Source organism: Pan troglodytes, chromosome 16, assembly GCF_028858775.2.
Source record: "Pan troglodytes isolate AG18354 chromosome 16, NHGRI_mPanTro3-v2.0_pri, whole genome shotgun sequence".
Taxonomy (NCBI): Eukaryota; Metazoa; Chordata; class Mammalia; order Primates; family Hominidae; genus Pan; species Pan troglodytes.
In genome coordinates this window covers 47,437,933-47,451,688 of record NC_072414.2, presented here as the reverse complement: position 1 = coordinate 47,451,688, position 13,756 = coordinate 47,437,933, and the positions used below count along the sequence as shown (strand labels likewise).

The 13,756-nt window shown below is 43.2% G+C and overlaps 1 protein-coding gene across 8 annotated transcripts in view; it reads left to right on the top strand.

The window, feature by feature from the left end:
* DNAAF4 (dynein axonemal assembly factor 4) overlaps positions 1–13,756 on the top strand; it is an 86,690-nt gene that overhangs the window by 63,920 nt on the left and 9,014 nt on the right. For 2 of the 8 annotated variants that reach the window (XM_063793989.1, XM_054666751.2), the window contains 3 exons: positions 38–191; positions 1,818–1,923; positions 3,640–4,191. In XM_063793989.1, coding sequence (XP_063650059.1) covers positions 38–191; positions 1,818–1,923; positions 3,640–3,749 — 370 coding nt within the window. In that variant the 3' untranslated portion in view covers positions 3,750–4,191. Of the gene's footprint in view, positions 1–37; positions 192–1,817; positions 1,924–3,639; positions 4,192–13,756 lie in introns of those variants that run through there. The other 6 variants (XR_674496.5, NM_001009083.3, XR_674497.5 and 3 more) reach the window with 6 other exon arrangements.

Here is a 13,756-nt window from a genome sequence, read left to right as displayed (position 1 = left end):
GTTAAATTGTTTTTCTTCTCTGTTTTTGTCTCATTAGCAAATTGTTTGCAACAGAAAACTATTTGGCAGCTATCAATGCATATAATTTAGCCATAAGACTAAATAATAAGATGCCACTATTGTATTTGAACCGGGCTGCTTGCCACCTAAAACTAAAAAACTTACACAAGGCTATTGAAGATTCTTCTAAGGTATGGATAGCTATGTATGATATATGGTGCTTTAAATATATCCTTCTATTAATTGGTTTAAATGATGATCTTTTTCTGTTCAATTGAAATAATTGAGATGCAAAGATTTTAAAGATTGTCTTTCTTATTGAATCTTTTTTTTTTTTAACTGATTTTTTACTAATGGACAAGGAACTGGTGTTTTTTTGTGACTTCTATGAATAGTTAGTTAGATTAAAAATCAGCTGTTACTGGCCGGGCTCAGTGGGTCTCGCTATATTGCACAGGCAGTTCTCGAACTCCTGGGCTCAAGCTATCCTCCCGCCTCTGCCTCCCTGAGAGCTGGGATTACAGACGTGAGCCACCGCGCCCGGCACCCAGCCCAGATATCTCTACAATCATTTTCTCATTTGCAGGGTAACTTAGTATATTCTACTTTCCATTACTAATATTTCGTGTGTATGTCTTGAACTTCTACAGCTTTTTCTTTTTTCCATGTCAAGATAACTTGTTTTAAGGGCATATCATGTGCAAAATCTCTTAGGTAGCTTCTTGAGATTGAGGATATGGAGGACACAACCAAGTCTTCATCACTTTGATATCATACTACTTTTATGATCCAGTTTTTCTTTGACTCTCACAATGCAAACAAATATTTGTTGAATGAATGAATAAGCTGAATCACCCAATCTGAATACAAAATCCCACAAATGCTATTTAATAATTCCTACTGGTAAAAATAAAGCTGTGGAGATGTGAAATGATAAGCTGAATAATAACCTTGGAGGGGTATTAATCCCATATAGGAACAACTGAAAAATTCCTTAAGTTGTTCAACATATCTCTTCTGGAAAACCTGATAATAATTATTTGTTTTTGTGCTGGGATTACAGGCATGAGCCACCACACCCGGCCGAGGCCTTTTGTGTGTGTGTGTGTTTGTGTGAGACAAAGTCTCACTCTGTCACCAGGCTGGAGTGCAGTGGTGCGTTCTTGGCTTATTGCAACCCCTGCCTCCCGGATTCAAGTGATTCTCCTGCCTCAGCCTCCTGAGGAGCCGGGATTACAGGTGCCCGCTACCACATCTGGCTAGTTTTTGTATTTTTAGTAGAGACAGGGTTTTGCCATGTTGGCCAGGCTGGCCTCAAGCTCCTGACTTTGGGTGATCTGCCCACCTCAGCCTCCGAAAGTGCTGGAATTACAGGCGTGAGCCACCAGGCCCACCCGAGGCTTATTTTAAAATTAGAATTTTTACCATGTTTTTGCTTGTTTGTTTTTTGTTTTTGTTTTTGTTTTTTTTGAGACGGATTCTCGCTCTGTCACCCAGGCTGGAGTGCAGTGGCGCGATCTCGGCTCTCTGCAAGCTCTGCCTCCCTGGTTCAAGCAATTCTCCTGCCTCAGCCTCCCAAGTAGCTAGGACTACAGGTGTGCACCACCACAGCCAGATAATTTTTGTATTTTTTTTCAGTAGAGACGGGGTTTCGCCATGTTGGCCAGGCTGGTCTCAAAATCCTGACTTCAGGTGATCCACCTACCTCGGCCTCCCCAAGTGTTGGGATTACAGGCGTGAGCCACCATGCCCAGCCTTTTGCTTGTTTAAATTAAGAAATTATAACTTTCTTGTAATAATTATATATATTTTATAAGGCACTGGAATTATTGATGCCACCTGTTACAGACAATGCTAATGCAAGAATGAAGGCACATGTACGACGTGGAACAGCATTCTGTCAACTAGAATTGTATGTAGAAGGTAAGGAATTGATAGAAATGGTTTAAGTCCCAAGTTATACTCTGAAAAAAATGTCATTGGAATTATTTAAGATCGTGACTTTTAAGGACTCCATTTTAAAATATTTTTAGCATTTAATTTATTCTTAGTAATGTCTGCAGTATATCTGACAATACATGATTTCTAAATTATATTTAAAAAATTCATTGTAGAAGAGAATTAAAATAAGTGTAAACAACAAGTTTCAGTCTAGAAAAATGCTATATTAGCTGGGTGCAGAGGCTCATGCCTGTAATCCCAGCACTTTGGGAGGCAGAGGCGGGTGGATCACCTGAGGTCGGGAGTTCGAGACCAGCCTGACCAACATGGAGAAACCCTCTACTAAAAACACAAAATTAGCTTGGCGTAGTGGCACATGCCTGTAATCCCAGCTACTTGGGAGGCTGAGGCAGGAGAATCCCTTGAACCCGGGAGGCGGAGATTGCGGTGAGCCGAGATCATGTCATTGCACTCCAGCCTGGGCAACAACAGCGAAACTCCTTCTCAAAAAAAAAAAAAGCTATATTACCAGACAACTCTTCATAGAAACATGTGTGATAAATGCTGGGTGTGGTGCTTCACGCCTATAATCCCAGGAACTGGGGAGGCTGAGGTGGAAGGATGGCTTGAGGCCAGGAGTTTGAGACCAGCTTGGGCAACATAGTGAGACCCTGTCTCTTAAAAAAAAAAAAATACATGATAGGCTGGGTGTGGTGGCTTATGCCTGTAATCTCAGCACTTTGGGAGGCCGAAGCAGGTGGATCACAAGGTCAGGAGATCAAGACCATCCGGGCTAACACGGTGAAACCCCGTCTCTACTAAAAATACAAAAACAAAATTAGCCAGGTGTGGTGGCGGGCGCCTGTAGTCCCAGCTACTCGGGAGACTGAGGCTGGAGAATGGCGTGAACCCGGAAGGCAGAGCTTGCAGTGAGCCAAGTTCACGCCACTGCGCTACAGCCTGGGTGACAGAGCAAGACTCTGTCTCCAAAAAAAAAAAAAAAAAAAGATAAAATATATAAATGATTTGAGATATCATGGATATTTATCTCAGAGAGCTTCTTCGGTCATACCTTGTATGTATGTATGTATTTGTGTGTGTGTGTGTGTGTGTGTATACACACACCTAAGCTCGGAAATAACTGATCCACCATAGTGCATGCACATTGCTTATATTTGTTAGATTGTATTAAGGTCTGTAATTTAGCTCTATGTATACAGAAAATATAGCATTTATTTTATTTTATTTTAAATAGATTTAGGGGCCGGGCACAGTGGCTCACACCTGTTGTAATCCCAGCACTTTGGGAGGCCAAGGTGGGTGGATCATGAGGTCAGGAGATCGAGGCCATCCTGGCTAACACGGTGAAACCCCATCTCTACTAAAAATACAAAAAATTAGCCAGGTGTGGTGGCAGGTGCCTGTAGTCCCAGCTACTCGGGAGGCTGAGGTAGAAGAATGGTGTGAACCCAGGAGGCATAGCTTGCAGTGAGCCGAGATCATGCCACTGCACTCCCGCCTGGGCAACAGAAGGAGACTCTGTCTCAAAAAAAAAAGATGGGAATCTAATTTAAAACTTGGTACTTGTTCTGAACCATGCTACTAGTGGTTATTTTTATTTTAAACAACTATTGTCTAGATAAAAGAAGTGCTAATAAAATATTTATTGTATTAATCATCATTGCTATATAAACACAGGCCTACAGGATTATGAAGCGGCACTTAAGATTGATCCATCCAACAAAATTGTACAAATTGATGCTGAGAAGATTCGGAATGTAATTCAAGGAACAGAACTAAAATCTTAATGACTATTAGAAGTAACTAAGTATTGTTATAAGTTTTTTAAAAACAACTGGAGGCATCTTTGTACATATTATGGCCAGTTGTACAGAATCGCTTTCTGTTTAGCACTTTAGTTCTGTTGAGGGCAAAATATTATAAATCTATAGAAAATAAACTGTTTGACTTGAATCATTTCTGAATAAGTAAATCTAAATAAGAATCTATTTTAATTCCTTATTTCTTCATATTAATACATATGTATATTTTTTTGTGTTACTGAATTAAGCTTGCCCTTGTAACAAAATATGTTTTGGTATAGTTACCAGGACACTTACTGATTAATTTTTAACAAGGTAGAATTTTAAAATAAAAGATTTATAAGTAACTTTTGTTTGTATTAATATACCATTTAATTGACTGAATGGTTGACTTTGGTATAATAAATATTGACAGGTTTTCCGTTTGTTTCCAACTGCACAGAACCTTATTTTTTTGTTTAATACTTCTCTAATGCTTGTTGTTCAAGATTAGACCAGTTCAGCCTATTATAAAACAACTGTTTAGAAAACCTTATATTCAACTTCATTTATAGGCTGTGCACCTGAAAACTGATCATATTTCATAACACTATCTGGTGAAGATAAATTTTCGAGTGAAATAGTTTTCTAGTACCTCCAAGTAGACAAGGGGGAGAAAAGACAGCAAAGTGTAAGATATTAACCTGGAATATTATGGTATTGGTATTGGACTGCACCATCATTTGTGTTGTATCACTGGGATTATGCAAGTGTTAAGCACAATAGCACAGCTTCCCTTTTGCTTGTAGTTACTGTAATTCTCTAATTAAATTTTAAAGGTTTTTTTTTTTTTTTTGAGACGGAGGAAGTCTCCCTCTGTTGCCCAGGCTGGAGTGCAATGGCGCTATCTCGGCTCACTGCAAGCTCTGCCTCCTGGGTTCAGGCCATTCTCCTGCCTTAGCCTCCCGAGTAGATGGGACTACAGGCGCCTGCCACCACGCCTGACTAATTTTTTGCATTTTTAGTAGAGACGGGGTTTCACCATGTTAGCCAGGATGGTCTCAATCTCCTGATTTCGTGATCCACCCGCCTTGGCCTCCCAAAGTGCTGGATTACAGGTGTGAGCCACCACGCCCAGCCTTTTTTTTTTTTTTTCTTGAGACAGAGTTTCACTCTTGTTGCCCAGGCTGGAGAGCAGTGGCCTGATCATAGCTCACTGCATCCTCCACCTCCCAGGTTCAAGGGATTCTCCTGCCTCAGGCCTCCTGAGTAGCTGAGATTACAGGCACCACCACGCCTGATTAATTTTTTGTATTTTTAGTAGAGACAGGGTTTCATCATGTTGGCCAGGTTGGTCTCGAACTGCTGACCTCAGGTGATCCACCCGCCTCGGCCTCCCAAAGTGCAGGGATTACAGGCATGAGCCACCGCGCCCGGCCTTATTTATTTATTTTTGAGATGTAGTCTGGCTCTGTAACCCAGGCTTTAGTGCAGTGGTGCAATCTCGGCTCACTGCAACCTCCGTCTCCTGGGTTCAAGCAATTCTCCTGCCTCAGCCTTCCAAGTAGCTGGGATTACAGGTGCGTGCCACCACATCTGGCTAATTTTTGTATTTTTAGTAGAGATGGGGTTTTACCATGTTGGCCAGGCTCGTCTCGAACTCCTGACCTCAAGTGGTCTGCCTGCCTCAGCCTCCCAAAGTGCTGGGATTATAGGCAAGACCCCCCGCGCCTGGCCTAACAAATTTAGTTTAAAGGTCTAATTGGCCTTTATCAGTGACTCATGAATCAAGCAGCATCTTATATAAAGATTTAGAAGAGACACTGCTGGAGGTGGCAGAATAAAATGGCCTTTGCAAAATTATGATTAAGACAGTGAAAGAGGCTGGGCACAGTGGCTCAAGCCTGTAATCCCAGCACTTTGGGAGGCCGAGGCGGGTGGATCACCTGAGGTCGGGAGTTCGAGACCAGCCTGACCAACATGGAGACACCCTGTCTGTACTAAAAATACAAAATTAGCTGGACCTGGTGGTGCTTGCCTGTAATCCCAGCTACTCGGGAGGCTGAGGCAGGAGAATCCCTTGAACCCGGGAGGCGGAGGTTGCGGTGAGCTGAGGTGGCGCCATTGCACTCCAGCCTGGACAACAAGAGCGAAACTCCATCTCAAAAAAAAAAAGAAGTCATACTGCTGGAGGCTACAAAATTCTGACCCTCCCTAAACTGCTCCTAAGATCAGTGCTTACAATATTTTGCAGACCCTGCACTTAATGAATCAGCCGGCACCACCCAGATCAATAAACTGACTCATCTAATCTTGTGGCCCCCCCACCCAGGAACTAACTTAGCACAAGAAAACAGCTCCAACTCTTTAATTTCATCTCTAACCAGTGAGCCACTCCTGGCTCACCGGCTTCACCTCACCCACCAAGTTATCTTTAAAAACTCTGCTCCCTGGCTGGGCGCGGTGGCTCACGCCTGTAATCCCAGCACTTTGGGAGGCTAAGGCGAGTGGATCACGAGGCCAGGAGTTCAAGAACAGCCTGGCCAAGATGGTGAAACCCCGTCTCTACTAAAAAAACAAAAAAATCAGCCGGGTGTGGTGGTGGGCACCTGTAATCCCAGCCACTTGGGAGGCTGAGGCAGAGAATTGCTTGAACCCAGGAGGCAGAGGTTGCAGTGAGCTGAGATCGGGCCACTGCACTCCAGCCTGGGCGACAGAGCGAGACTGTCTCAAAACAAAAAAACAAAAACAAAAACAAAACTCTGGTCTTCTGCACAGCTGGTTCTGTGTGAATTACTCTTTCTCTGTTGCAATTTCCGTGTCTTAATAAATTGGCTCTGTCTAGGCAGCAGGCAGAGTAAACCCCTTTGGGGGTTACAAAAACAATTGGTATTTATAGGGTAGCTGAAGCAGGAACAAGAAACAGCATAATACAAAAAGTGGGTTGGTTGATGTAACTTCAGATCACTTTCCTTGCAAGAGTTAAAACAGTGAGGACTTCCCTATCCTGCCAGCTAAAAGGGGCCTGTTTGGGTATTTGGCTATCTTCTCTCTCATGATTTATTAGAAGATTAGATAAACAACTAAATTTTGGGCCAGGCTCAGTGGCTCATGCCTGTAATTCCAGCACTTTGGGAGGCTGAGATGGGCGGATCACCTGAGGTCAGGGGTTCGAGACCAGCCTGGCCAATCCCAGCTCCACTAAAAATACAAAAATTAGCCGGACATGGTGGCAAGCACCTGTAATCCCAGCTACTCGGGAGTCTGAGGCAGGACAATGACTGAGACAGTGAAAGAGAGCTAACCTAACAGACTCCATCTTGGTTCTAACCTTTAAGCTGTCCTTGTTCCTTCCTGTGCATAGGCTGAACTAACTTTGGGAGGAACTTAGTTTATAGATTATAGTTGGAAACAAAGATGATAACAACGTTTCTCCAAAACCTTTTCCTTCCTGCCTGGGGATTAGACTGCCTTTGTAGGACTAAGAAATTAGCCACAAGATTAGAAATTATGGTTTAGGAGTCATGCCGTTGGAAGTTACAAGATTCTGACCCTCACTAAACTGCTCCTAAGATCAGTGCTTGAGATATTTTGCAGACCCTGCACTTGCTGGATCAGCTGGCACCACCTAGCTCAATAAACTGGCTCAACCCATCTTGTGACTTCCACCCAGGAACTGACTCAGTGTAAGAGGACAGCTTCAATTCCTATTGATTTCATCTACCTAACCAATCAGCACTCCTGGCTCACTGGCTTCCCCCCACCCACCAAGTTGTCCTTAAAAACTCTGATTCCCAAATGCTTGGGCAGTCTGATTTGATTAGTAATAAAACGCTGGTCTCCTGCATAGCTGGCTCTGTGTGAATTACTCTGTCTCTATTGCAGTTCCCCTGTCTTGATAAATTGGCTCTGTCTAGGCAGCAGGCAAGGTCAACCCATTGGGCAGTTACACTAGTGCAAGAGGTTCAGTCCAAATCAGTGGCCTTCCATACATTTTATTTAACACATCCCAGAAAGAGGTTGTGAATTACATCAAGCAAAAGGGTTCTGTCCTACACCAGGTTTGGGATGATTTTTATTTTCCACACGTTAGCTCTTTGCTGACAGAGGTCAAAATATTAGTCCTAATACAGAGATATTGTCTAATAGTTTAGTGTTATATAAACCTATTCTGTCTTGGTTCCCTAGTGTAGAAGAAAATCAGAGTTGAACAGTAAAGTGAAAAAAAATGCTTTTACTCAGTAACTTATAATAAGGAAAAAGAGACCTCAGCATGGAACGAGGCTCAGTTCTTTTCATTCCTGTGAGGCCTGAGAATAAAAAATGAAAAAGAACTAGGCTCAGTTCCAAATATGGCATGGACAAGTAGGGGTTTATAGCCAAGGAGTAGGTTGGGTAATGAAGGTGGTCAGTGGATGGAAAATTACCAAGAGAAAACATTAGGGGTTAGAGGAATTCTGGTTAAATTGACCTAACAGGATTCTTGCTGAAGACAGGCCACGTTGATCAGTTATCACCGGGGGGGTGGTAGGGAATGAGGAATCTGGTCAAATATCAAGGGTGATCAGATATTGATGGTGGGGATTCTGGCTAAAGGAACTTGGCAGGATTCTTGCCATGACTGGGCTCTTAAGAGCAAGGTATGTGGCTGAGCGTGATGGCTCACGCCTGTAATCCCAGCACTTTGGGAGGCTGAGGTGGGCGGATCACCTGAGGTCAGGAGTTCAAGATCAGCCTGACCAACATGGAGAAACCCCATCTCTACTAACAATACAAAATTAGCCAGGTGTGGTGGCACATGCCTGTAATCCCAGCTACTCAGGAGGCTGAGGCAGGAGAATTGCTTGAACCTGGGAGGTGACGGTTGTGGTGAGCCGAGAATGTGCCATTGCACTCCAGCAGCCTGGGCAACAAGAGCAAAACTCCACCTCCAAAAAAAAAGCAAGGTACAGCCGGGCACGGGGTCTCACGCCTGTATTCCCAGCACTTTGGGAGGCTGAGGCAGGCGGATGATGAGGTCAGGAGTTGGAGACCAGCCTGACCAACATGGTGAAACCCTGTCTCTACTAAAAATACAAAACTTAGCTGGGCATGGTGGCGCATGCCTGTAATCCCAGGTACTCAGGAGGCTGAGGCAGGAGAATCGCTTGAACCTGGGAGACAGAGGTTGCAGTGAGCTGAGATCGTGTCACTGCACTCTAGCCTGGATAAAGAGCAAGGTGCAAGGATGGGGCCTAGTCAAAAAAGTGGTTCACAGGAGCCTATCTAGAGTTTGGTCAAGGAGAGACCTCTTAATTACTAGCAAGCCAAGTGCTTTCCAACAAATTTCATCCATGTGGGAAATAAGGGCAAAGGATTTTGCACATGCCATCTAGGGAAAAAGTAGGTGCCTTACTTCATTTTCCACTGCTGTATCAGAATACCACAGACTAGGGAATTTATAAAGGACAGAGATTTATTTGGTTCATGGTTCTGCATGCTGGGCGGTCAAGATTAAGGGACTACATGCATCTGGTGAAGACCTTCTTGCTATATGATAACATGGCAGAATGTATCACATAGTAAGACAGCATGCAAGAAGAAAGGAAAGGAAAAGGGGGCTGAACTCCCCTCTTTTATAACTAAACCCAGTCCTGCAATAACTAACTCACTTCTGTATTAACAACTTTAATTTATTCAAGAGTATGGTGTCCCCATGACCTAATAGTCTCTTTTGTGTGTGTGACAGAGTCTTGCTTTGTCACCCAGGCTAGAGTGCAGTAGTGTGATGTAGGCTTATTGCAACCTCCACCTCCTGGGTTCAAGTGATTCTCCTGCCTCAGCCTCCCAAGTAGCTGAGATTGCAGGCATGCGCCACCATGCCCGGCTAATTTTGGTATTTTTAGTAGAGATGGCTTTTCACTATGTTGGCCAGGCTGGTCTCAAAACTCCCGACCTCTGGCGATTTGCCCACCTTGGCCTCCCAAAATGTTGGGATTACAGGTGTGAGACACTGTGCCTGGCCTATTTTTGTATTTTTTAATAGAGACAGCATTTCACCATATTGGCCAGCCTGGTCTCGCACTCCTGATCTTAAGTGATCCACCGGCCTTAGCCTCCCAAAGTGCTGAGATTGCAGGTGTGAGCCACCGCGCTGGCTTTACTTTAGCTTTTTTAGTCCATATTAAGGACTAACATTACTCTCTAGATATCTTCAGCTATATTTACATCTGATTGCTGTAGGTCAGCAGTTCTCAAAATGTGTTCTAATCAGAATACAAATACTCTGGTCAGCATGGTGGCTCACACCCATAATCCCAACACTTTGGGAGGCGGTGGGTTATGCCTATAATCCCAGCACTTGGGAGGAGGTGGGAAGATAACTTGAGCCCAGGAGTCCAAGACTAACCTAAGCAACATAGCGAGACCCCCATCTCTACAAAAAATAGAAAAAAAGTTAGCCAGGCATGGTGGTGCATGACTGTAGTCCTAGCTACTTGGGAGGCTGAGGTTGGAAAATCGCTTGAGCCGGGGAAGTCAAGGTTGAGGTTGAGGTTACAGTGAGCTGTGCTTGTGTCACTGCGCTCCAGCCTGGGTGACAGAGGGAGACCCTGACTCAAAAAGAATACAAAATATGCTATATTATATCATATCTTAAAAAAAAAAAAAACTTTTGGCTCTACATCTAGCTATTGCCCCATTTATCTGTTCAGTGTGCAGCAAAACTACTTAAAATTAGTTTTGAGTTTTTCTGTTCTTTCTTATTCCAATAAAGTTTTCCTCTCTACCACTTCTTGTTGTAGAGAGGAATACATTTATTTATTTATTTATTTATTTATTTTTGAGACGGAGTTTTGCTCGTCACCCAGGCTGGAGTGCAATGTCGTGATCTTGGCTCATTGCAAACTCTGCCTCCTGGATTCAAGCGATTCTCCTGCCTCAGCCTCCCGAGTAGCTGGGATTACAGGCTTCCACCATCACACCGGGCTAATTTTTGTATTTTTAGTAGAGACGGAGTTTCACCATGTTGGCCAGGTTGGTCTCAAACGCCTGACCTCAGGCGATCTGCCCACCTCAGCCTCCCAAAGTGCTGGGATTACAGGTGTGAGCCTTCGAGCCTGGCCTTGTTGAAATAATTCTGTTTGAAGTCATCCATGACCTAATCAAAGGTCAGTTCTCAATTCATATGCTATATCTCCCAAGATAATTTCACACTGCTGGGTCATTCCCTCTCCTTGAAACAAGCTGGGCTTCCAGGCCTCACAGTCTTCTAATTTCCTCTTTCTTCACTAGTCACTCCTTCTTGGTCTCATTTGTTTCTTCTTGTTCTTTGCCTTGACCTCTAAATGGTGGTTTTCCCTAAAGCATAGTCCTCAGGTCTGTTTTCTACCTACACTTTGTAGTCTTATCTGGTTTAATCATTTTAAATAACATGTTGCAAGTGATTATCTTCAATTTGGGCTACTCCCTTGAATTCAAGTTGTATATTCAGTTGCCTTACATCAACTTGACTTTCCTCAGATGTTCTCTTAACCTCCTTTAGAGGGTGTGGTCAGACATCTCCTTATCAGAAACCTTCCCTTTCCACCTACCTAAAGTAACTCCTTGCTGAAGTACTCACTTTCCTCCTAACTCTATTTTATGTTTTTTCCCATAACACTTATCACTTGGCATGTTCTATACATGTAGCCATATATATTTACATAGTTACCTATGTATGTTATCATGTTATTTATGTATATATTATGTGTATTTTTATTTGTAAATATATAAAAATATGTATTTATACATGCTTTTTGGTCTGTTTTCTCCTGCTGGGATTCATTAGAATCTAAACTCCATTAGGACTAGCTTCTAGTGCCTAGTATAGTCCTGGGACCTTTATTATTATTATTATTATTATACATTTTTTTGAGATGGAGTTTCCCTCTTGTTGCCCAGGCTGGAGTGCAATGGCGTGATATCGGCTCACCGCAACCTCCGCCTCTGGGGTTCAAGAGATTCTTCTGCCTCAGACTCCCAAGTAGCTGGGATTACAGGCATGCGCCACCATGCCAGCTAATTTTTTTTGTATTTTTAGTGGAGATGGGGTTTCTCCATATTGGTCAGGCTGGTCTTGAACTCCTGACCTCAGGTGATCTGCCTGCCTCAGCCTCCCGAAGTACTGGGATTACAGGCGTGAGCCACCATGCCCAGCCAGTCCTGGGACTTTAAGAGGCACTGAATGACTGTGTATATAATGAAATTCCAGATGATATGCTTGATTTTCAGCTACTTATCCTGATAATTTTATTATTTTTTAGATGAAGTCTCCCTCTGTCACTCAGGTTGGAGTGCAGTGGCGTGATCTCAGCTCACTGCAACCTCCACCTCCGAGGTTGAAGAGATTCTTGTGCCTCAGCCTCTGGAGTAGCTGGGATTACAGGCATGCACCACCATGCCTGGCTAAGCATTTTGTATTTTTAGTAGAGATGTGGTCTCACCATGTTGCCCAGGCTTGCCTTGAACTCCTGGCTTCCTGTAATCGGACCACCTCGGCCTCTCAAAAGTGCTGGGATTTTAAGTGTGAGCCACTGTGCCTGGAGTATCCTGAGAATTTTTTTTTTTTTTTTTTTTTTGAGATAGTCTCACTCTGTTGCCCAGGCTGCAGTGCAGTGGTGTGATCTTGGCTCACTGCAACCTCTGCCTCCTGGGTTCAAGCGATTCTCCTGCCGCAGCCTCCTAAGTAGCTGGGACTATAGGCACACACCACCATGCCTGGCTAATTTTTTGTATTTTTAGTAGAGACGGGGTTTTGTCATGTTGGCTAGGCTGGTCTCGACCTCCTGACCTCAAGTGATCCGCCCGCCTCAGCCTCCCAAAATGCTGGGATTACAGGTGTAAGCCACCGTGCCCGGCCAATCCTGAGAATTTAGCAACAACAAAAATGACCGAACAGTGCACCACTGCCATAGGTAGGAATTTTAGGTTAGTATCTAGATTCTACATATAAAAAGGTAAATTCACTTGCCATGAATTGGGCACCTGCAGTGAAGGGGGAAAATGGTTTGTATGGTTTATACTGCAAGAACAGGCTAATAAACTAAAATGTTATTGCATAATTCACTTGGACATCTTGTGCAGTGCCCCACTATTTGATGTTTTGAGGAAGTGAAAAAAATTAATTTTTCTTCTTGCTTGTGCCATTACCAAATATCAGTTTTGGGGGGGGTATTTGGAAGAAGTTGATGAGTCTGCAGAGTTTGAGCTGTTTCCTTACATCAAGCAAATTTTATGATTAGAAGATTCAACTTTTATAATCCCCTTATGACTCACAAATTTATTCTTTCTAATTGATGGTAATATCCTGAACTGAAACCAACAGGGGAAAATAACAATGATTTTTTTTTTCCAGAAAGATACTCAGACCCAATTATCAACATATGGTTTAAACAGATGGCAGCTGAAATAAATCTGTGTGTGCAGTAGAATCAAAGATTTTAAAGAATTGTGTAGCCTGTCACCTGCCACTGCTCACACTGTGTTGAAGATATATAAAATTAATTGCATTTATAAAAATATACCACATTGTCTCACATCTTTGTACTTTTATCCATATAGTTTCTTCTCCCTAGAATAGCCTTCTTTTGATTTAGCTTTATCTTCTCCAGGACACTTCTCCTGATCTCTCTGGTCTCAATTTGAGCAATTCTGTGTCTGTCTGAAAGGCCTGTGCATACTGCCTACTTTACATTACAAAAATTATCACATATTAATTTGCTAATCTCATTCTCCCAAAATACTTTTTTTTATTCTTTTTTTTTGAGACAGAGTTTTGCTCTTGTTGCCCAGGTTGGAGTGCAATGGCGTGATCTTGGCTCACTGCAACCTCCACCTCCCAGATTCAAGTGATTCTCCTGCCTCAGCCTCCCAAAGTAGCTGGGATTACAGGCACCCGCCGCCATGCCCAGCTAATTTTTTTGTATCTTAGTTGAGATGGGGTTTCACCATTTTGGCCAGGCCAGTCGGTCTTAAACTCCTGACCTCATGTGATC